The sequence below is a fragment of the Aulonocara stuartgranti genome, assembly GCF_965226115.1.
Source record: "Aulonocara stuartgranti genome assembly, chromosome: 18".
NCBI lineage: Eukaryota > Metazoa > Chordata > Actinopteri > Cichliformes > Cichlidae > Aulonocara > Aulonocara stuartgranti.
In genome coordinates this window covers 10,502,983-10,525,310 of record NC_138954.1, presented here as the reverse complement: position 1 = coordinate 10,525,310, position 22,328 = coordinate 10,502,983, and the positions used below count along the sequence as shown (strand labels likewise).

The following is a 22,328-nucleotide window of genomic DNA, read 5'->3' as shown; positions in this document are numbered from 1 at the left end:
CCTAAATTCATAAAGAAACCTACTGAGATATGTTTAATGTGAGGTGAATTTTATTAAGAAATAGAATAAATATAAGAAACTCCTTGAATGTTGTAGGTGTATATTTTTATTTTAGTTTCTTTTTTTTTCTTATAGAACATTTTTACTTGCCTTACATGAGAATAAATTGGTTTTATTTTGAAAAGCTGCTTTCCGGTATGAGTGGCAGTAAGTGGACGCTGTGGACTGGAATCTGGCGGCTTTTTCTAGAAAGTAAGTGGCGATACTCGTCATTCACCAAACCGGGGTCCTTTGCACATCATCCAGGTGAGAGGCGAAAAAAGACCAGCCACTGTGTTTGATGTCGTTTATAGCCATGACGTCATCGCACAAAACTGACAGCCAATGGGAAGCAATGGAAACTCTGAAACTCCCCATGCTTATCTGGAGGAAAATGTTGTATGTATATCAGATGACAAGGCCCAGGTAATAAATATCTTATATGTCAGTATCTTAACTATCCTATAACATTTGGCGTTTTCTTTAATCTTAACAAACCAGGAATGCGGGTAAAAATGTAAATAAAGACAATAAACACGTGGTACAATAAAATCACAAAACTATATTTAACCAAACTCTGAAATACTCAAACTCCCAAAGTCACAGAAAATCCGTATTCAAGCAATTCATCGTTATCCTCAAGTTGTTTTCCTCCCTTTTACATGTAGCAGTTTAGGCTTTTTTTCTTCTTCTTCTTTTATCTTATGGATTACACCATCAGTCACTGGAGAAGAGCCACTGAAACCAAAGTCTGCTAGACTGCCTCCAACCCCCCGTGGATTGGTATGTGTGTCTTCCTCTAGTACTTAGCTCTTCCTGGACTGCAGACCTCTCAGATATTGTGTCTGGAATCTGCTGGAGCCACTCTCCCAGTTTGGGGGTTACAGGTCCTGTAATACTCCTGTAACCACTGGGACCACTCCTCCTTTCCTATCTGCTCCAGTTATTCAGTGCATTTGGTCTCCTCCTTTTAACTGGCACATCTATCACAACCGTAGTCTTCTGCTCTCTGTCATGACTCTGTAAATGTGTAATTTTTACAATAATTTACTGGCAGCTGGATGACAGAATGTGTTGGATGGATGTGTTGTTGGTTGGACAGCAGTTGCTGACCTGTCTTCCACTGGGAATTGGAGACATTTCTGTGTACTATCCAAACCCAGTGCTTCTCTGTGTGCCAGCATGCATCTTACATGCTGCTACTAAGTGCAGGACTGTCTCAGTGGGACCTTTGCATTGCTTGCATCTTGGGTCCTATCGAGTGTGGCAGACGATTGCTTTTAGGCATCTGGTGCTTTGAGGCTCGCTGTTGTGATCAGAGCCTCTGTGCTGTGCTCGAGGTCAGCTTTTTCTAGCCACTGGTTGGAATTCTTGATGTCAGCAGTTTCCTTTATCTGCAAGATGTGTCTCCTTTTTAAAAAAATAAATAATACATTTTGTATAAATAGCACGCAGAAGATCACAGGTTCGAGGCCACTGTGTCTATTCCAGATGAAGGTGGCCTCTCCTGCAGCCACAGCGCCCCCTGGTGTTCCTTAGAGGAAGTGAGTTTTACAAAAACCGCTGATAGAAGCTCTCTCTCTGCCAGTGAGTCAGCGCCTCTGCAGAGCTGCAGGTCAATCATCTCTGGTGATAATGAATGAATGTTTTAAAATCTCCTTTAAAAGGTCCTGCAACGAATAAAAGGTTTTAAAGGTTTTTTCTGTTTGCATCTGGAAAATTTTACTGCTTTTCTGCATGAACCATGGATCAGTTTCGTGGATTATTTAGTAAACTGGACCAAAATGAGGATGGATTCGTTTCTGTGGCGGAGCTACAAGACGAAATGAGGAAGCATGGTATTATCTCAGCGGATGGGAAGGTCCAGGTAACAAATATTCTTAATAGCATCTATATGCATCGGTATTATTATTGTTTTTTTAAACCTGCTATTGAGAGAGCTGTTTTTGTTTCTTGTAGAGTATCGTCGAGTCTTATGACAGAGACAAAGATGGCCTGCTGGATTATCAAGAGTTCCTCAGCTACATGATGGACAGAGAGAGGAAGTGGAAAATTCACTTTCATGACCTTGATAAGAATAATTGTGGTGAGTTGAAAGTCTTACCGCCTTATAAGTGATACATTTCTGGAGGAAAAAAATGAATGATACAAAATGAAGTATGTGAGGACTTAAATCAGTTTTTAAGATCTGCGCCTCCTGCTTTTTTGTCCTTTAAAGAACATAATGAACATAACTCTGCAGAAAGTGTGTTCTAACATGACTTTTCCTCGATAACCTGAATACATTTTTTTATTTTGTTGATGGTGAAATGTGTTTTCAAGGTCAGACACGACTGGCTGGCAGGCAAACAAAAGATCTGTTTATGGTACACAGACCTGCAGCATTTCAGGGACCATAGCACATCATATAGAAACTTCACTTATGAGGAAGAGCAGTATCTGTTTGTAATTTTGTGCATTTCTTCTTTGATCAGGATTCATTGACCAGGAGGACATCATATGTTTGTTTAAGGAGTTAGGAGTGGTCATTTCAAAGCCGAATGCAAAAAAAATTATACAAATGTAAGATTTTCTTGCCCACTACCTCATAGATTCATTATTGTTTTTGAGTATATATGCATTTATACTTGGCATATAGGTTTAAAATAATTAGCATAATTAGCATTAAATAAAATATATTTAAGGCATAATCGTGATTATTTTGGGTTGCCAGATTAAACGAATGGTTAAAAGGATCCCTCAGTATGGACTCACTACCTGGCTAACCTGAACTTGTTGTATCTCTGAATTATAAATGATTATTACTCAGCTTGCTGTTTTGAAAATGGACAAATGATGTGATGTTAATACGGGATGTGAAAGCTTTATTTCCTGAAACTTGACAAGTGTCGTTGTCTTTGGCAACATCAGGATGGATAAGGACAACTCGATGACGGTGGATTGGGATGAATTCTTGCACCACATCATCCTCAACCCTGTGGATAACATCGGGGAGCTAGTGTCCTCATGGAAACACAGTTTGGTATGATCATTCCCATTATGCTTTACATTTACACAGCGATTAAAATGTCTCCTCAAAAGGTGATCAGTTAAGTCCTCCTGTTTGTACTCCTGCAGGTGTTTGATGTCGGGGAGAGCCGCGGGATCCCCATTGAGTTCCCTGAAGAAGCGTCAGGCTTCAGTGCTTGGAGGACATTTGTTATGTCAGCAGGACTGGCGGATGCTGTGTCCCGGACCATGACGGCACCCATAGACCGCCTTAAAACACAACTTCAGGTCAGCTCCACTATCACAAGGCACTGCAGACAAAAGGAAAAGGAAAATGTTTCAGAAACATCACACAAATTATGTAATAATTATTCAAGCTCAGCGGTTTTACAGAGTTTCTGACTACATCACTCAGCGTAACTATTATGTGGCCCTGGAAGACTCGCAAATTCTGTCAGGAAGAATTAGATAAACTACCAAAGCCCAGGTGCACAAAGCCTGTAGAGTCAAAGCTGTTCCTGCTGCAAAGAAATGGCTCTAAGAAATGCTTAAATAAAGGTTTGAATCATTTTGTAAAAGAGCCACTCATGTTTTAACATCGTGTCACAGTATAGATTAATAAGCAAATATGCTTCTTTTGTCCATCCATTTTCTTAACTGCTTATCAAGGTTGCAGGAGAGCTGGAGCTTATCCTAGATGTACACCACAGACAGGTTACCAGTCTGTCACAGGGCTAACAAAGAGAGACAGAAAAAAACATTAAAGCTATTTAGCATTTTAAGATAATGTAAATTTTTGGGTTCCAGCTCCCCTGTGGCGCTGATATGGGTAAGCAGAAGACGATGGATGGATGTTTCGTTTTGGCTGTGAGCCCGGCCTAGTTTTACATTAGTATCTCTGGCTCTAAAAACAGTCTGTTATCAGCTTGCCTGCCTTATTTTTATGACCTGCATTCAAACTGTTGCTTTTATCTTGCTTTTAACTTTATGTACCTATATTTATCCTAAAAGTGTTGCTGTTGTGACTGTTCCACATCACTGCACACCTGCACCTCACTGAAAATGACTTCCTGTCTCCACAATAGGTGTATGGATCCAAGGCCTTCTCCCAGGGTTTTCAGGAGATGAGAGGAGGTGGTTTGCGGTCAATGTGGCAAGGCAATGCTGTCAACGTGCTGAAAGGAACGCCACAGTCGACACTTCAGTGTCTTATCTACGCCCAGGTGAGGCTGAGCATTGAGCTGTTGGTGTACAGTTTATTTTTTTCCGATTGATTAGCACACTCAGATGTCCTCTGCTCCGTTTAGATGAAGGTCTACACCCAAAACAGGACCCAGCAGACTCTGACAGTGCAGCAGCGTTTCGGGTTGGGCTGCATCTCTGGAGCTGTGGCTCACGCTGTCTTCTACCCCTTAGAGGTCAGATCAGTGGCAGATCTGAGTACTTTAACATTTCTGTCCTGAAGTGCAGATCACTGACTGTTTTAATTGTTACTCTGTCATTGTTAGACTCATTATAAAGCCTTTTTATTATCATAAACAAATGAGTCAGTCTCTACAGTATCTCCAAAGAGAACAACACATGTTCCAATATTAATATTAAACAATCACCATGAGGAAGTGCGTGAACAACCACACAAATACTTTAGATGCTGGGAAACAGTGATCTTCATCTGTAATCTCATGGCCGTGAATAACTGTATTCTGTATTACTTTGAGGCTGATAAATCGCCACGGCAATGTGGAGTAAACAGGTGAGGAAAATACTAAAACTGAGCTTTTGCTTCTTACATTATGAGAAACTGGAGGATACTGTGTTATTCAACTCAGTTTTTCCCCTTTATGCTATAACAACATTAAACTAACATTCTGTACTGAGGCCAGCGTGCTCTGATATTTTTAGAGGCTCTCCTTTGTTTGCGTTCGTCACACTAAAGTCTCAAATAACCCCTCCACAGTCAGCAGCCCAAATACAAGCAAAAATGTTACCACTGATGATATCAACATCATGTCAACACCATCTTATCAACAATAAATGTATTTTTTTTTTTTATTAAAAACAAAAACAAACGAGCATCATAAAACCAAAATGCACAAACTCTTCCTCCCATCCCACACAGAGCACGTGAATAAATACAAAAAAGATGCACGGTCGACAGCAAACCCCTGTTCCTCTAACTACTAACCTTTCTCTTTGTATTTCACTACATATTTTAATCTTTCTGGTTTTCTGGTGTTTTGAGCATGAGGTCATCTTGAGTTTGATGAATTATACAGCAGGTATTCTGAATCATAAACAGTTGATAGCACAGCAAATGGGTAAAATGGTATATATTCATATCCCCTCTTATTTCAGGACATGTATCTTTTCTGAATTACTATGTGCTACATAAACTTTTTTTCCCCTGTAGAAGTCTAGTTAACAGAAATGTAAAAGCCCAAAATCCCCAAATTATTACCAACATGGCAGGTTAGGGCTCCAGTCATGCCTAGAGACCAGTCAGCAACCAGTTGCTAGGAAAAAGCATTTCTTCTGCAGCCGTTGGAGAGTGGTTAGTGGAGGCTGCTAGCCATCCATAGTGAGTAAATGTTTGCAAACAGTTACACAATGCTGCACTGAAAAACTCCTTGCAATTGTTTGTATCACAAGAAGATCCTGAATTGTCTCCAAACAGTTGCAAACTACTCTCTAAGTGGTGAAGTTTTTTAAGAAGGGAAACTGTTCCCTTTTAATGTAAAATGTGTGCTTTTTGAGATATGTTTGTTGCAGCAATAAGGCACAGCTTTCCTTTTAATGGTGAATATTCTCTGTTTCTGGTTTGAGCTGCACTTTTTAAAGTGCCACTTAAACTCACAGAGTAAGTGGCCAGTGTCTGCAAACAAGTTTGCATGTTCCATTTGAACCTGTTAATGACCAATGCAATCACAACGAGGGTTTTGAGCCAGCAACCAGTTGCCAGTTGGGGAATATGCATTTTACGTAGCAACCATAAGGAACCAAAAGAAAAAAACATGAGGTAGGAAACAAGCAAAAGCAAAAATTTACTGCCAGACAAGTGTTTGGAGAATAGTTATACAATGGAAACATGTGACTGGAGAATTAGGTGAGGAAAAAAGGTTGTGATCTCTGTGGCTGTGAAGCCCCACTGCTACTCAAAGCAAACCTGAAGAAAGCTGGTTTAGAGGCTGAGGAATTAAGGAGTCTTGTTTCAGACAATAGATGAACTGACAGGCTTCACCAAAGTTCAGCATTAGCTAAACTGTATGATAATGTAAAATTTGTTGAATCACTCAAAGCTGCTCTAGTAGAGTCCAAGAATTGAGACTAATAGACCCACTTTAATTTATTAGTGGGGATCTCTTTTAGCAGTCTCACTCTCCTCTTGTTTTCTCTACAGGTGCTGAAGGTGAGGCTGAACCTGCAGCAGGCTGGCACTTACCATGGTGTTGCAGTGTGTGCCCGATCCATTTATAGAAGCGAGTCTTTGTCTTCCTTTTACAGAGGATTCAAGCCCAGCATCCTCTGTATGATCCCCTATGCAGGTGTGGAGTGTGCTGTTCATCAGGTGGGCCAGAAGACAACAGAGATCAAGTGAACTTTTATTTTGAAAAGATGCTAATTGCTTATTTTGTAATTGCAGTCAATCATGAGCTGGGCAAAAAGCGATCCCGCCTACAACAGTGACTCCAAACTGTTTTTCTTCAGCTTTGTGGCGTTCGCTTCTGGACAAATCACCAGTTACCCGCTGGCGGTGATCCGAACTCAGCAGCAAGCGCAGGGTATCGGCTCTCATTCATTCGGCACAGTTTACAGTTTCATATGAAGCTTTTATGTGGGAATGTTTTACTCATGTTTGTTTGTCTTGTTCTTCAGCTTTCAGATCAGATTCACGGCCAGCCTCGGGTGTATTACCGGGACTGATTGGGATATATGAAAGATATGGAATTAAAGGATATTATAATGGCATGGGAGCCAGCTTCGTCAGGGCGATACCGTGTGCCTTAATGAACTACACTCTGACTAGAAAATTTGAAAATGTTTTTTCCTCCTTGGAGTCTTGAGGAAATTAGAAAAAAAGCAAAAGCTGTGAGTTTTATTTTTGTTAATTATCCAAACACATGTCTGAAAAAAATGCCTGAGATGTGAAATGAGGTCAATCACGAAGTTATGGTTAACTCTGCAGGATTTGCTTTGTTATATTTTCTGTTGACCACGAGCATGGAACCATAATCTGACTGACTTTAAATATGTAATAACCAAGAGTAACAGCTGGCTACTCGACATGCTCTTTTAAAATAAGAAAATATGTTGTTGTGTTGACTGTATAATAAAATGATACTTCATAGCATGAATCAGATAGTGTTCATCTGTAACCCTAGTGTCAGTGCTGAGCCTGGATGAATGGGGGAGGTCGCACTGGGGCTGGGGTTAACAACGATCACCTCTGGTCCTGCTGGCCAAAAGCATGCTGATAGAAACTGTGCTACTGTTGGGAAAAGACAAAGGAAGAGGCGATGGGGAAGGCATGTTAGGAAGCAACGAGAGAGGAGGATGGAGGAAAAGAGAAAGGCTAGAGAGAAAATTCAGTGATGTAGTGAAGGACCTGCTTAGGGTTGGTGTGACAGAGGAGGATGGTAGTGATGGGGATAATGAGATATCTACATTTCTATACATTTACAAAAGTGATCATTTTCAATTTAAGTGTGTGAATCTCAGGAGTAACAGATTTAATGTCATGTTTAAAATAAAGATTTAGGAGTGAAAGTCTTCTGGAATAAATCTTTTTCAGGTTTTGAAGACATTTACCTGAAAGGACTCTTCAGCTCTAAAAGTCAGTCTCAAATATTTAACCCGTAGTGCCGTTGTCACGCTGAAGTGGTCGTTGAGAGTCGCTGATCCATGCCTTGATCGTGTGAGTCATTAAGGGTCACATAGGCCAAGTGAATTCTTTGTGAGATCATCCTTATTGAGGGAAATAGTAAAGCCGCACAGAGCAAACAATATACTCACCAACAACAATGCTAATATATAAAATAAAATTTCATATGTCACAAAAAAAAAGATGAGCACAGTGAAGTTTTGATCCATCGCACTCAGGTTATAAGATTTCGACGTGACCAACAAACTCCATGGGACATTTTATCCGTGTTTATAGTGCAAAGAGCTTCTCCTCTGAGATTTCGTTGGGATTCATTGGGATTTCGTTATAGCTGGCACAGAACCTCAACCTTACTGAATATTAGATAATAGTATTTTATGCCATGAAGATTCAAGCAACTTGTCTTCATAAACAAAAGACAGCACTGCATGTTACTAAAGAAATATTATTATAAAGTTATTACTGATTTAAGTGCAATTGTTGGACTCTGACAAAGTTAGGGAGGCAAAACTGAGATGGTTTGGACATGTGCAGAGGAGGGATAGGGAATATACTGGACAAAGGACTTTGAATGTGGAGCTGCCAGACAAGAGAAAAAGAGGAAGACCACACAGAAGATTTGTGAATGCGGAGGAGGAGGACATAGAGAGAAAATAAATATAATCAGTTTGCTTTTTTTTTTAAACTGAAGCTTAAAATCAGCCCCAATTATCTATCAGTTATTACAAACCAGTGTTAAAAGTGATCTTCTGAAACATGCTGTTGAACACGATAAGAATGTTTAATTTTTTCGCTTTTATGTTCATATTTTTTGCACTTTTACTCAAGTAAAATTTCAAAAGAAGTATTTCTACAGCAGTACATTTCAAAGGTCGTCTGATACTGATTCCTGCTCCAAATCTCCTCTGGTGACACACGTGAGGCCGTTATCGCGAGAGCAAACACTGGCCCGCGAGTTTCTCGTGTCTCCCACCACCTCCCGTTTGTGAGACCGAGCCGCCATCTTATCGCGCCGAGGAGGAGAAGAGCAGCAGCAGGCAGATATGGCAGACTACAGCAACGTGGCTCCCCCGTCCTCAAACGCCGGTGGCGGCATGAACGACGCTTTTAAAGACGCTCTGCAACGAGCACGACAGGTGAGAAGACGACTACGGAATCACTCGGGCTAAAAATATCCCGCAGGCCGGGAACGAATTGCGAGTTTTCGGCGCTTTCTGTCGTTGTGCTCTGAAGGTAGCTGAGCTAAGCTAACGTTGCGTTACTCTGAAAACGAAAACAGACGGGAAAACACAACAGATCGCAGCTTAGAGTGGTTAAAAAATAAGATAATAATTGTATAAGTTAAATGCAAGCTGGTGTTTTTGTGTTGTAGCAAAATTAACCGATTTGCTAAAGTGAAACCTGAAGCTCCCCTTTGTTGGACTTCCGGCTAGGACAGTAGGCCGCAGGCAGCACGCCTCTCCTCTCCAAACGCACCTTAAGAGATACGAACAACAAATACATGATCTCGGGAGTTCACGTGTTCTCTTGTTGCTTCATTTTTTGCTTTCAGATCGCAGCAAAGATTGGCGGGGACGGAGTTGCGGCACCCCCGACAAACGAGTTCGGCTACGGGGGCCAGAAAAGGCCCCTGGAGGACGCTGGTGGGTATTTTCCCATGCCTAACCTGAATATCGGTCAGTGGCTCAAATCGATCTCAATGCAAGTCTTTCTAGTTAATGCCTGCCTTTGTGTTTCATTTTTTAGCAGCTGCTGAAATGCATTTATTCTGTTTTAACGTCCATAACCCAGTTATTTTGTTTTTTTTAATCGTTTTTTCCTCTCAGTGTGAATTTTCACCTTTAGATCTAACACTGTACATTATTACTAACCTGTTAAAAGGCAGCAGTATGTTGCACATGGCATGTGTTTAGGGTGATGGTTTTACCTTATCTTCTAATGTCTTGTAAATATTTTCATGTGTCAAATCATTTTTTTTTTTTTTTTGATTGAGTGGACCAGACTGGGGGCAAATATTGGTTAAGGCGTGAGTGGGTGTAATTAGCTTTACTAGCCTATAAACAGGTTAAGTAGATGTTTTTTGGTGGTTAATGTGGTCCAAAATGAAAGCATGACAGTTTCCAGTTTGCTTGGTTCACACATGTACTGATTATAAAGTCTGGAAAAGATTGGGGGGAAAAATCATGGTTTTAATTACATTATAATGCTTAATCTGGGTTTATTTACTTTCTCTGGGTTTGGAAACTTAATATAAAATAAAAAACAAACAAACTGTACTTCACAAAGAAATAAGACCAGTTAACACACACACAGTTATTAACTCTTAACTTCCTCAGCATTCAAGTTGTTGGGGTATGCGCCGACCTGACGTGTAGTTGTTGTATGTAGAAGGTTGGGGCGTAGGGTTAAAATGGAGTTCCAATAATTACGTTGTAGCTCTGGCACGGAAGTATGATTTATGTGCAACTGAAAGCACCTTCAGGACACTTGGATTTAATGCTGCTTTGTATTTGCCTCAGATCTTGGCGCTGGGAGTGACACTCCTGAGTTTAGCGCGTTCCACTAGCGAAGGCTGAAAAACAGGATTTGTTTTGTTCCTCAGCAAGACAGAGCTATTAACGCATTACTAGCAGTGCAGCACAGTTCTTGTTCTACTTTTGTTTTGGGTTTTTCTTCCTCACTTAAAAAGTGAGTTGCAGCATGTTCCTGTATAGACGCTGGTCACTGATCTCAGCATGTCTTATTTAGCGAGTCGCAAATCCACAATGATGATTTACAGACTTTTACAGCTTTTCTGTTGCTTATGTTCTCTACCCTCATCTAAGATTGTTAAATCGGGATTAGCGGGACATCTCAGGATTTCTGAGTTGGAAAAACAATTTGGGGGTATTCTTCTGAAAAATCTGACATCCTGCTTGAGAGGTATAATTGAGGTATAATCGGGTTATAGGCACTGATCAAGTCAGAACTGGGGTTAACAAACCTTTGAGAGCTGAACAAATACAGGGACTTCAATGGTGATTTATTTCTAATTTGGAGCCAATGAATTGACTTCATTACTGAGTTAATAAGTGCAAGGACTCTGGCTGCTTGAATAATCTGGCAGATAGAACATTACAGTGTAGCTCTGTGTTGCAGAGTATTGTTGAATTATGTTAAACAAAACTGAGGATTTAGCATCAGCGTTGAGTAGGACTAAACATCTTCAGATAGGATATCAAGCCAAGTATGCATGCAGGAAGCTGGCAGATGAGCGTCTAATCCAGCTGTCTGAACTGTTTAAATTCCACGTAGTGTTGACAAATGAATTTTAGATGTGTAAAATCAGTTTGTTTTTTCTTTGATTGGGGGGGAGCTAATAATGTGATGTGGCATGGGAATAATGAGAGGTACTTACACTGGCTATGTCATTTTTTTCACAGACCAACCAGAGACAAAGAAAGTGGCTACAAATGATGGTAAGTGAACTGAAGGTGCAGTTGTATTTACTACTTTAAAAAGGCCAAATATGTGCAAGAATGTGAAATTTGGTTCTTCAAAATTGTATTTTATTTTATTAAGTCTTCTTTTGGCTAATTGGTCGTCTTCTTGCAGCCTTTTCAGGTATTGGAGGAATGGCTGGTCCCCCAAGGTAAACGGGCATTATCAATTTAAACATGTTCACATACTGTGCTTGGCTTCATTGTATTATAAAGTTTATGTTGATTAATCTCCCGTTATCCTAAGGTCAACATCAGAAGAATTCAAGGTCCCAGATGGCATGGTTGGCTTCAGTAAGTGTTTGTTTAAAAAAAACCAAAAAAAAAAAAAACCCCAAAAAGCATAACTTCTGTGCTCTTAGAATTTGATATTTATACTTGTTTTTTGTCATTGCCTGTTCTAGTTATTGGAAGAGGAGGTGAACAAATATCACGTCTCCAGCAGGAGTCTGGGTGCAAAATACAGATTGCCCCTGGTAGGTTTGGATTTGCTGCCAGTGCTGAGAAGTCGGAGCATACCAACTGTTTTTGGAGGGTTTTGTGTTTACAGTGTCTTCTCTCTTGTAGACAGCGGAGGGATGCCAGATCGGTCGGTGACATTAACAGGATTACCAGAATCAATCCAGTAAGTGTCACCCCTGTTTCATATGCAGAATTCCCGTGGAAGCTGGTGTGGGCAGCAATGTATTTTTGACCAAAGTCCAAAAGTTGCCATTATAATTTTTGCTGTAATCGAGCAGCCCTACTATCCGTTACTAAACAAAATGGTAATTTTTTTTCTCCCTTAAGGACGGCAAAGAGGCTACTAACAGAAATCGTTGAGAAGGGGCGTCCGGCCCCAGCGTTCCACCACAACGACGGCCCAGGAATGACTGTTCAGGAGATTATGGTACCTGCTTCTAAAGCCGGACTTGTCATTGGCAAGGGAGGAGAAACCATCAAAAGCCTTCAGGTGAGCCTCAAGTCAAAGTGAGACAAAAAAAATATAGAGATAATTAGATGTGATTGCTACTGACTCACCTTTTGTTTTATTTTCTCATTTGCAGGAACGAGCTGGAGTGAAAATGGTCATGATCCAAGATGGGCCCCAAAACACAGGCGCAGACAAACCACTACGCATTTCAGGAGAACCTTTTAAAGTTCAGGTGAGACTTCAGCTGGGATTTTGATGTCATAAAACTTTTTTTTTTTTTAAATTCCAAGTCTTCCACATGGAGACTGTACTGTAATAATATGTACTTTGTCTCCCCAGCAAGCCAAAGAGATGGTGATGGAGCTGATTAGAGATCAGGGCTTCAGGGAGCAGAGGAGCGAGTACGGTTCAAGGATTGGAGGAGACAGCTTAGATGTCAGTACTTGTCATTTGTTTAATTCATCACGTTGTTGACCAGGGTTTTTGGATCGTGTTAATTTTGCTTTTCTGTCCTCTTATTGTTCAGGTTCCTGTCCCACGTTTTGCAGTAGGAATTGTTATCGGGAGAAATGGAGAAATGATCAAGAAAATTCAGAATGACACAGGCGTCAGGATTCAGTTCAAACCAGGTGAGCATCTAACATGACATTCATGAAGCAAATCAAGCAGTTTAAAATGGTCTGTGATGAAAACTCATGCACCACGCTGATAAGCTGATGTATAACCCCAACCCTATGATCTGAGACCTGAACACATGCACAGTGCATCGCTGGTTAGAGGCATAATTAGAGGAAATACTAGAAAAGTATATATTTGTTTAATGTGACAGCAGTAATAGAAATCAAAGCTGAAATTGTGATTCAGTTGTCTCAAATCGCCCTCCTTCCTCTCTCCAGATGATGGCACCACACCAGACAGGATAGCGCAGATCATGGGTCCCCCTGACCAGGCTCAGCACGCGGCAGAAATCATTTCCGACCTGTTGCGGAGCGTCCAGGCGGGAGGACCTCCAGGGCATGGAGGTGGCAGGGGACGCGGTCGCGGTCAGGGCAACTGGAACATGGGCCCCCCTGGTGGCCTCCAAGAGTTTACCTTTACGGTCCCGACCATGAAGACTGGTCTGATCATTGGGAAAGGTAAGTCGCTCCTCAACAGCAGTGGGGCTCGAGCTCAGTTATTAAAACAAACTTTAGGAGTGTAGTGCACTCTTAGTAATCACCTTATGGAGTAAATAATGGTTTAAAATGTGTATGGTCTGTGATGAAAACTCATGCACCACGCTGACAAGCTGATGGATAACCCCAACCCTATAATCTGAGACCTGAACACACAATAGAGAGTGACACGGTGAAGGTAGAGAGATCAGAGAGACGAAAGGGTCAACCAAAACGGTTAAAATATTTTTCTCCCTGTAAACTCTGACCATGTTTCTCTTCCAGGTGGTGAGACAATCAAGGGCATCAGCCAGCAGTCGGGAGCCAGAATCGAGCTCCAGAGGAATCCTCCGCCCAACGCTGACCCCAACATTAAGATGTTTACAGTCAGAGGGTCTCCTCAGCAGATCGACTACGCCCGGCAACTAGTGGAGGAGAAAATTGGGGTGAGTTAACTGTTTTTATAATTAGCCTCCATGTGAAGACTCCGGTATTTATTTTTTATTTACCCCTCTTATACTGACCGCACCATTTCTCTGATCAGGGACCTGTCACTCCCATGGGTGGCCCACATGGCCCTCCTGGCCCACATGGAGGACCAGGTCCACATGGTCCTCCAGGACCACCCGGACCCCCTGGTGCTCCCATGGGTCCATACAATCCTGGACCATACAATCAGGGCCCACCCGGACCACAGTAAGTACAGTTGCCTCCTCTTTGATAGTAAGAATATCTGAACATGGCTGACTGAGAGATGATGGTTACTTATTTTCTTCCTTCAGTGGTCCTCCTGCTCCATATCAGCCTCAGGGATGGGGCAACGGCTACCCACACTGGCAGCAGGGCCAGCCTGATCCAAGTGAGTATTTGCTAATGGGGGCATTTGATGTGAAAAGCCCTTTGCCATATTTTAATATTTGAAATCATACTCAGAGGTTAGAAAGTATATCTGTTAGTCATAAAATACAGCGACCCAACAGAAACAAAATGAAAAACAATGGAACAAACAGGATTGTGGCGTGAATAAGGCACGGCGGGACCACGGAGCAACGTTCAGAGCCAACTTTATTTAATTCACGTCACACCACACACACACACCAACCCCTGAGTCCCCGTGTTTTAACACGGCCGGCGTGATTGCGGATGCCGTGCAGGTGCGTCCGCACGGCACCGCAAACCACGCCCCACCACATACCCCCATCGCCCGATTGAGGCCGGGGAGCAATCTGGCCGAACCTACTCCCCCCCCCCGCGAACTGGGGCGAGACTCGGCCCAAAACATCGGCGCCCCAGCCCAAGCGACGGGGAAGCGTCCATTCTGGTGGCCGCCCGCGCATCCAGCGGCAACGGCGAAGCTGGTCCGGAGGTCGGCCGCGTAGCAAACGGACACGGCCCCACAGGCATGGCTGTGAGCTCCTGTACACAGGCGGCTGGGCAGACGTCAGGCGCGCAGAATCGACTGGTGGCAGCGAGGCTGGACTAGCCAGCCCGCCGACCCCCGGCTTAGCGGGGCTATCCCGCTCCTCTGCCTCCAACTCCGGCTGCGCAGGCTGCTCTGGAGCAGGGACCTCCGTCTCCTCGCACGGCTGCTCCGCCTCCGCCACTCCCGTTTGGAGCGGCTCCCCGCACTGCGCCTCCGCCTCCAGCAGGCACAGCCCCTCGTCCACCTCTGGGTGGAGCGACTCCTCTTCCTCCGGCAGGTGTAGCCCCTCGCCCGCCTCGTCCTCCGCCTCCGATTGGAGCGGCTCCTCCACCGCTCCCGGCAGGAGCAGCCCTTCACCCGGCTGCTCCTCCTCCTCCGGCAGGCTCGGACCCCCGCGTGACTCGTCCACCACCTCCGGCTGCCGAGGTGCCCCAGACGGCTCCTCCACCGCTTCACTGTCCTCGGGACACACTTGGGGGTGGCGCCCAGGCCCAGAGCAGCGCCACCAGCTCCCCAATCCTTTCCAGGTGGCGCTCGGACCGGTCCTGCAGCTCTTCCTGCTGGCGACGCACCTCCGCCGCCTGCTCCCGCTGGGCGGCCGCCATTTCGGCCACCCTCCGGGCCAGCTCCTCCATTCCCTGACTCCGATACGGACCCGCCGTGCTGCCTCCTGGGTTTCGGCACCAATGTGGCGTGAATAAGGCACGGCGGGACCACGCAACGTTCAGAGCCAACTTTATTTAATTCACGTCACACCACACACACACACCAACCCCTGAGTCCCCGTGTTTTAACACGGCCGGCGTGATTGCGGATGCCGTGCAGGTGCGTCCGCACGGCACCGCAAACCACGCCCCACCACAAGGATAAATGTTGGAAAGCGCTAAAGGGTGAAGTTTCAGGGCCAAGGAGCTCGGTGCTTTGTTTTTTAACTATGAATTTGCACTCTGGGGAGAAGCAGTGCCCCCTGTAGGCACAAAAAGTAATTACAGAAGTAAATGCTCTTTTATTGACACTCTTGTTTTTTTTTCTTGAAAATATTTGCTTTCAAAATATTATAGCATTTGAGATTTATGTGCTAAAACACAAGTATTGATTACATCAGCAGATTTGACGATACATGGTGTCTTATTACAGTTGGCTAGCATTAGCCTTTGCACGTCTTCAGTAAGGCACAACATTGCTGCTGCCAGAATGAGTCCTGGCTGTTGTGTGGTTACCAGCTTGTTTCTTGCGTGCAGATAAAGCAGCAGCGGATGCCAACGCAGCAGCGTGGGCAGCGTACTACGCTCAATACGGCCAGCAGCCGCAGGCTCCCATGACCCCGACCAGCGGAGCGCCCGGCACCAGTCAAGCCAACGGCCAAGGTAACCGGAGTGTTTTTTCACTTAAAGCAAAGCAGAGGAGCAGAAGAAACGGAAAGTGTTCAGACAAGCTCAGTGTAGTTCAGTAGACTTACCTGATAGTGTGCTGTGCTCATGTCTCATTTGTGTTACTAACAAACACAAATTGGTTTGGTTTCAACTTTTAAATGACTTTGCTTTTGCAGAGCAGCTTTTTAACATTTTTTTAAATACCCCAGGAACAGGGTAGTTTTCCTCCACCACCCCTAGGCTGACAGCCCAACCCAGGCAGGTGGAGGACAAACTGCTGAGAATGATTGACTAATTACAAGTACCGTTTTCTTTAACAGGTGACCCACAGGCTGCAGGTCAGAGTGGACAGGCAGATTACACCAAGGCCTGGGAGGAATATTACAAGAAAATGGGTATATGAACGTAGTTTCAGTGTACACCTCTTAACACAAGACAGTCTAAACAGCCCTCGGCCATTTAGTCAGCTTCTTTTTCAGGTCTGGGTATTTGTGAGCATTACTAACCTGCCGTGGAGCGTTTTCAAGTGTGCCTCCACTTTGTTTGACTTTTGACGGCTGTGCTGTTTAGACTGGGACACTTTGACTATCTGCAGGACTGCTGTGGACACAGATCCACCTTTATCAGCTCAGAGTAGATTATTTTCTAGACTAAGTCAGGGCTTTATCCACACTGATGGCACAGTCTTCCATGTGCTATGAATGTTTTACTGTTATTGAGTGTGTGTGTTTTGTGGAGTTAAATGATGAGTGTTTGACTTGTGGGGTTGTGCATATAAGCAATGTAGGGTCATTGTTTATGTTTTGTGGTTCGATTTGATGCTTGAATGCTCTAACGTGTTTCTTCCTTTTCACTCTGCAGGTCAACAGAGTCAGCAACCTCAGGACTACACGAAAGCCTGGGAGGAGTATTATAAGAAACAAGGTGAGTGCTCGAGCAGGGTTTTGTGCTAAAACGCGCCGCAGATATGTCTGAAACCCTACGCTGTAACTCTCACTGCCACCCGACATGCACATCTGTAGAACAATGTGACTGGTTTGTTTCCTCCCCATTTCCACCTTCTGTTTCTTCAGCTGGATGAGTTATAAATGTTTACTTGCACATGCTGCATCATAGACTTTACATTCATTCAACGAGAGTAAGACCAAGATCAGCATGCTTTAGTGTATATAGTATAGTAGTATAAGAAACTAAAGCCTGGTGTAATAACCCTTTATTGTGGTTTTGGATGCTAGCATGGAGGAAAACAAGCGTACTACTCCTAACACAGCATAGGTTAGGCTTTTGTCTAGTTAAATAACATCTCATCGCTCCTCCAGCTCTAAGTATGAGTGTGTTTGATGTTAAAGGGTGGTTGCCTCCACAAGCAGCCCTCTTGCTAGTAGAGTTGCTGTTCTCGCAGCCGCCCAATAGAAAGGAAGAAGGTTTCTGACCCGCCACCAAGAGACCTCAGTGGCGGGTTCGTTCCCCTTCTTATAAATCTAATCTGACAAGATTGGAAGCATTTACTGTGGCCTGAATTTTTTTTTGTTCTACTTTTACAATTTATTTAATAGTAGCTGAATGTATGTTGGGAAAGCTGTGTTATGTCTAATGGTTGTTAATATCCTTTGTCGTGCTCTTGTCTGGCTGGTCTGCTTTATATACTTCTACTTCTTTACTTTTATATTATTATTCTTCTCCTTCTTCTCCTCATTATTATTATTATTATTATTATTATTATTATTATTATTATTATTCCGTATATTTGTTATTCTCTCACTGATTTAATTTCCAAAACTGGTAAAAAAAAAAAAGTAAACGCAGAGGAGGAATCCATGGTAGTGAACAGGGCATTCACAGCCAAACGAGTAGATATCTTTCGGCAGGGTGTTGACTTGACACTTATGAGGTCGATTTAATGTTCAAATCCCACATGAACTGACCACATAACCATTAAATGCAAAGTGCCACGCTCAGTGACACGTACAAGTTAATTTGATTCCTGTGGAATGTAACTAATGACTTCAAACATGTTAAACTGGCCTGATTTTTTTTTTTTTTAATTTATATTAAAGACTCATTATTATTATTTTTTTAAAATAAAATTATTTTCTTTGAGTGTCTAGCAGATGAGTCACCAGGAGCCTCCCTAGTTGAATAGCTGCCTTGTTGGCTTGTGTAACTAACCCAGAGAAGCATATTTGGCTTTCTGTTCCTTATATTTTAGTTCTATAAAAAGCATTCATGAATTTTATCATGGTGTCTCTTAGGTGCAGTGAGAAAACTTCAGACTTGACCTTGAGCTTCTTGGCTGTACAAACTTATTTTTTTCTCTATTATTTTTATCCCCTGGAGGTCAAGCGGCCCCTCAGGCCACAGCGGCAGCGGCTGCCTCTCAACCTGGAGGCCAGCCGGACTACAGCGCGGCCTGGGCGGAGTACTACCGGCAGCAGGCCGCTTATTACGGCACGGCCAACCCACAGCCGATGGGCGCGGCGCCACAAGCTCCCCAGGTACACCCGCCCCGATAATAATGCGCTGTCCACATTCACGTACACTCAGTCGTTTTGCACCGTAACCCGCTTCACTCCTCAGGTTTTCACAGGGCTCCGGTGACCGCAGCAGCCTCACACACTTAACCAAAACCACCTTCCTTCCTACACAGGCTTTTTAGCTTTTTATTTTGGGAAGCTGAGTCCACTGTTTCTGCTGTTAACATGCAATGTATCTTCTATGTATTTCTTCTGCACAGGGCCAGTAATGTGAAGTGGACATAAAGTAAATGCTACATTGTCGAAACAAAATCCTTTGTTAAATGTTTGGATGCAGACGCCTTGATGAAGATCTTAAATTTCCTTGGTTTGAAAGTGTTTCACATAGATGGCAGATTACCCGGCGAACACGTCCTCTTTGATTTTTCTCTCTCTTTTTTTTTTTTTCCATTTTGTTATTCTTTTTTTCTTGTAAATGCTTTGTTTTTAGTGAGGTAATTATACATATGGTCATTCCAGCCCTGTATCTACATTAAATGTGGTTAGAAGTCATGTTTATTAAACTGTAGACATTACCATGTAAAATCATCTCAGTTTTAAAAATTGCTCTTGCCTGTTGTGTTTTTTTGCAATAAAACAAACTGAAACCTCCTGTGTTGGTAAGTTGGGGTGGAGATGTATTTCTGTATGATTGTTTTTGTTTTACCGTGAGGCCGCTGAGCAGGGGGGGGGGATAGGTGGGGTGGGCGTTGTAGTTTGAACTGATTGTCCAAAACCAAATTGTGCTGTCCTGTCTCTCTCCAACTGTCTATAAGACTCGTAGTCACATTACTTGCGTGCAGTGATGCCGGGTGGTTCAGACTTGTTATTTATATATATTTCATATTATTTCTAGCAAGTAGAAAAAATGTTTGTCACGAGAAAGCCGACGGTATCTGTGTGTCGTGATCTCATGCATTACCTGCGTTGCTGTGGCATTCCTTCTCACTTTTTGCATTGGTTGCTGATATTGTTGAGGTGTAGTTTGCACTGTATATATATATATTTTTTTTATTTTTTGCTGCCTCCCTTGATAGTCACTTCCTCCTCCACAGGCAAGTTTAGAAAAGCGGTAAGCCAAGTATCCTTCTCAACATGCGGTTCTAAGAAATGATGCATATTTTTAGTGTTATATATCCATCTACCTTTTGTGCTGTTCTTTTTCCAGGACAGTGAGGTAAAATTGTTTTGAAAAGGAGAGAGGGAGAGAAAAAATGCATTGAAACATTTGTCTTGCCCAATTGTGAACTCACATGTTTACACTTGTCTTTTTTTGAAAAGAATGTTTTTAAAAGTATAAAACGATGCAACAAAAAGTGGTAGATGTTGTAGGGTCTGGGGTGGTTAAGCAGTCGGCATCCATCAGTTGAGCCCTCCTGTAATGTAAGTACAAAAAACCTGTGATTTGACTTTGAGAAAGAACGCTTTATAAACTGCCAACGATGTAGTATTTTTTTTATTTTTTCTCAAATATTGCCCTTTCCCCTCCCCCCCTCCCTCCTTTGTCTTTGGGTAAGTATGAAATGTTCTCAGGAGAGGCTTAGCGCTTCAGAATGTGATGATTCTTGTACCACATGTTTCTGAGATTCTCTTTACTCAGCTCCTGTAGATTGTTTGTGTAGGTAGTTGGATTTCTGAACTGAGGTCTGTTACACTGCTGGTAGGAACTGTTTAAGGATGTCCATGTTGGGGGTTTTTTGCGTTCTGAATATTTGCCAACTTGCCATTGTGTAGTTGATGTCTTTTTAAAAACAAAATGCCATTCATTGCAATATATTTGCTTAGAAATCTCCTGCATAACTCCAGCGTAGCATGCTTAGGTTTCTGCTGATAATCTCTCTCTAATATGTCCTTTATAATAAGCATGTGGAATGCTAGTAGTGGAAGTGCTGCTGATTAGCTCAGTATTGATGATGATTTTTTTTTTTTATGAATGAGCACTGCTGTGAAAGGCTGTTAATGTTAAAGTCCAAACGATCTCTTTGACTGCATTGTTCACTGACGGCAAAGAGTGCAATATATACATACATATATATCTGATCTTTGCAGTGTCATCCCAGACCTTGCACCTTAGGTTCTGCTGCAATAACACAGGTAAGCGAAACCTAAGGAAAACCAGTGTTTTTGTCCAGTGACATACATGCAAACAAATGCTTACCTGTGTCATTAAACAAAAAGAAAATGTCCAGGAAATTCACAGCCCATTTTTTTCCCATGAATGAACTGCATGATGTGAAGTTTTGACAAGTGAAAAGGTTGTTGCATAGGAGGTAATGTCGAATCTGCTTAATATGATAATAGCCTCTATATTTGCACCCTGGTAAGTCTGAAAGTGACTGTATGTCGATGCTTTAGATTGACACTGGTGTAAAACTGCATGCTAAACTGCTAGGTCAAAGAAACGAAACGGTTCAATACATGATTTTTAATAATTTTTTTTCCTGTCGTGGTGTGAATCTGCCCTCAAGTGCAGTGCAAATCTGCTATTGAAACGCCTTCACTTCTCGCTCACAGTGTTGGAGGATGCTGCAGGCTTAGGTCGTAGAATCAGGCCCGTGTCGTAGTTTGTCCCCCCCCCTACACACAAAAGGAGGAATCCTTTGAGTCTATCCTGCTGCTGAACGTAGACCGTTCAAGAGCTCCAGTGATAAGGTAAAAAACCCAAAAAAAACAGCAACCCAATGAAATTTAAATTCTTTGATTGCAAAAAGTGTTGGTTAGATTTGTTTTTGCTGCCCGGTTTGACTTGTCTCTTTTTAACCATGATGCCATAGTTTGTTTAGAGTTGTCTGAAAGTTGTTTTTAATCGCTGTGAATGCCTTCATGAGTAACTTTCAGCAGACAGGAATGTGCTTTAGAAAGTTGGATGAGGACAGGAACTTTGGGGTTTATCAGTTTAAAACACTTCTGTAGTAAAAATAAGGTCACTCACTGTTTGTTGGGGCTGTGTACACGTGAGACACTCAGTGTTTCAACACAGAGTTCGAGGGGTGTAGAAGACTAAACAAGGAGCATGCCTTAGAGGTAATCAAGGTTTCATGTGCTGTGTATAATCTATTGGTTTGTTTCTTGAATTTAACTTGTTTTTGGTTTTGAAATGTTGCCATGTTCATTAAAGTTGTAACAAATAAACTGGACCATTATTGTGGAGTCTTATTTCAAAGGAGGACATTCTCAGTCTTTATTTGCACACATTCAACTTTATTTCACCAATCGGTCAAAACAGGTAACACTTTAACATTGTATGATATGATCCCAGCTGAACAACAAACACTCGTTTCTTGTAACCTTTCTGGACTTAGTCTGGAAAAAAAAATCAGAACAAAGCAATCTCCATCCAGTCTATACGCATGTTTGAATTTCAGAAGTCTACAGCTTAAGAGATAAGTGCTCACGGTGATCTATTACGTATGTGAACACCTAAAATGCAAAACTTGAAAGTGGACCTATCCTCTTTTTACAGTGGTGGATTTTGCATTAATCATGGCTAAAGTTACTGAAGTCTATCTAATCCCGGTGAGCTCCATGTGTCATCAGTGAGAGCAGTTCTCTTCAACATGGTCATCT

The 22,328-nt window shown here is 42.6% G+C and overlaps 2 protein-coding genes across 7 annotated transcripts; both read left to right on the top strand.

The window, feature by feature from the left end:
- Positions 1-198: 198 nt before the first annotated feature.
- slc25a24l (solute carrier family 25 member 24, like) lies at positions 199-7,513 on the top strand. Of its 3 annotated transcripts, none has more exons than XM_082513694.1 (12): positions 199-465; positions 761-822; positions 1,531-1,906; positions 1,999-2,125; positions 2,514-2,601; positions 2,950-3,061; positions 3,157-3,315; positions 4,113-4,250; positions 4,335-4,445; positions 6,425-6,592; positions 6,668-6,806; positions 6,901-7,513. In XM_082513694.1, the coding sequence occupies exons 3-12, from the start codon at positions 1,784-1,786 to the stop codon at positions 7,086-7,088; spliced, it is 1,353 nt and encodes a 450-aa protein (XP_082369820.1). In that variant the 5' UTR covers positions 199-465; positions 761-822; positions 1,531-1,783; the 3' UTR covers positions 7,089-7,513. The 3 variants fall into 3 exon arrangements, with proteins under 3 accessions (XP_082369820.1, XP_082369822.1, XP_082369821.1); XM_082513696.1 differs by having other exon boundaries at positions 199-822; positions 1,531-1,654; positions 1,793-1,906; XM_082513695.1 differs by lacking the exon at positions 761-822 and having other exon boundaries at positions 208-252.
- Positions 7,514-8,864: 1,351 nt separating this feature from the next.
- Positions 8,865-21,898, top strand: fubp1 (far upstream element (FUSE) binding protein 1). 4 transcript variants are annotated; one of them, XM_082513261.1, is made up of 19 exons: positions 8,865-9,042; positions 9,459-9,549; positions 11,329-11,364; positions 11,501-11,537; positions 11,633-11,679; positions 11,790-11,861; positions 11,953-12,010; positions 12,175-12,337; positions 12,432-12,530; positions 12,638-12,733; positions 12,825-12,927; positions 13,195-13,434; positions 13,738-13,898; positions 13,997-14,148; positions 14,235-14,311; positions 16,117-16,242; positions 16,569-16,643; positions 17,110-17,172; positions 18,586-21,898. In XM_082513261.1, the coding sequence occupies exons 1-19, from the start codon at positions 8,950-8,952 to the stop codon at positions 18,759-18,761; spliced, it is 1,965 nt and encodes a 654-aa protein (XP_082369387.1). In that variant the 5' UTR covers positions 8,865-8,949; the 3' UTR covers positions 18,762-21,898. The 4 variants fall into 4 exon arrangements, with proteins under 4 accessions (XP_082369387.1, XP_082369386.1, XP_082369388.1 ...); XM_082513260.1 differs by having other exon boundaries at positions 9,459-9,582; XM_082513262.1 differs by lacking the exon at positions 16,569-16,643 and having other exon boundaries at positions 9,459-9,582.
- The last annotated feature ends 430 nt before the right edge of the window (positions 21,899-22,328 follow it).

Excerpts from the sequence above, each read along its gene's own strand:
- slc25a24l (XM_082513694.1), top strand. The coding sequence starts at position 1,784 with ATGGATCAGTTTCGTGGATTATTTAGTAAACTGGACCAAAATGAGGAT. Across the intron at positions 3,316-4,112 it reads GCCTTAAAACACAACTTCAG|GTGTATGGATCCAAGGCCTT; the intron begins GTCAGCTCCACT and ends TCTCCACAATAG. Across the intron at positions 6,593-6,667 it reads TGGAGTGTGCTGTTCATCAG|TCAATCATGAGCTGGGCAAA; the intron begins GTGGGCCAGAAG and ends TTGTAATTGCAG.
- fubp1 (XM_082513260.1), top strand. The coding sequence starts at position 8,950 with ATGGCAGACTACAGCAACGTGGCTCCCCCGTCCTCAAACGCCGGTGGC. Across the intron at positions 9,043-9,458 it reads CTCTGCAACGAGCACGACAG|ATCGCAGCAAAGATTGGCGG; the intron begins GTGAGAAGACGA and ends TTTTGCTTTCAG. Across the intron at positions 16,243-16,568 it reads CAGTCAAGCCAACGGCCAAG|GTGACCCACAGGCTGCAGGT; the intron begins GTAACCGGAGTG and ends TTTCTTTAACAG.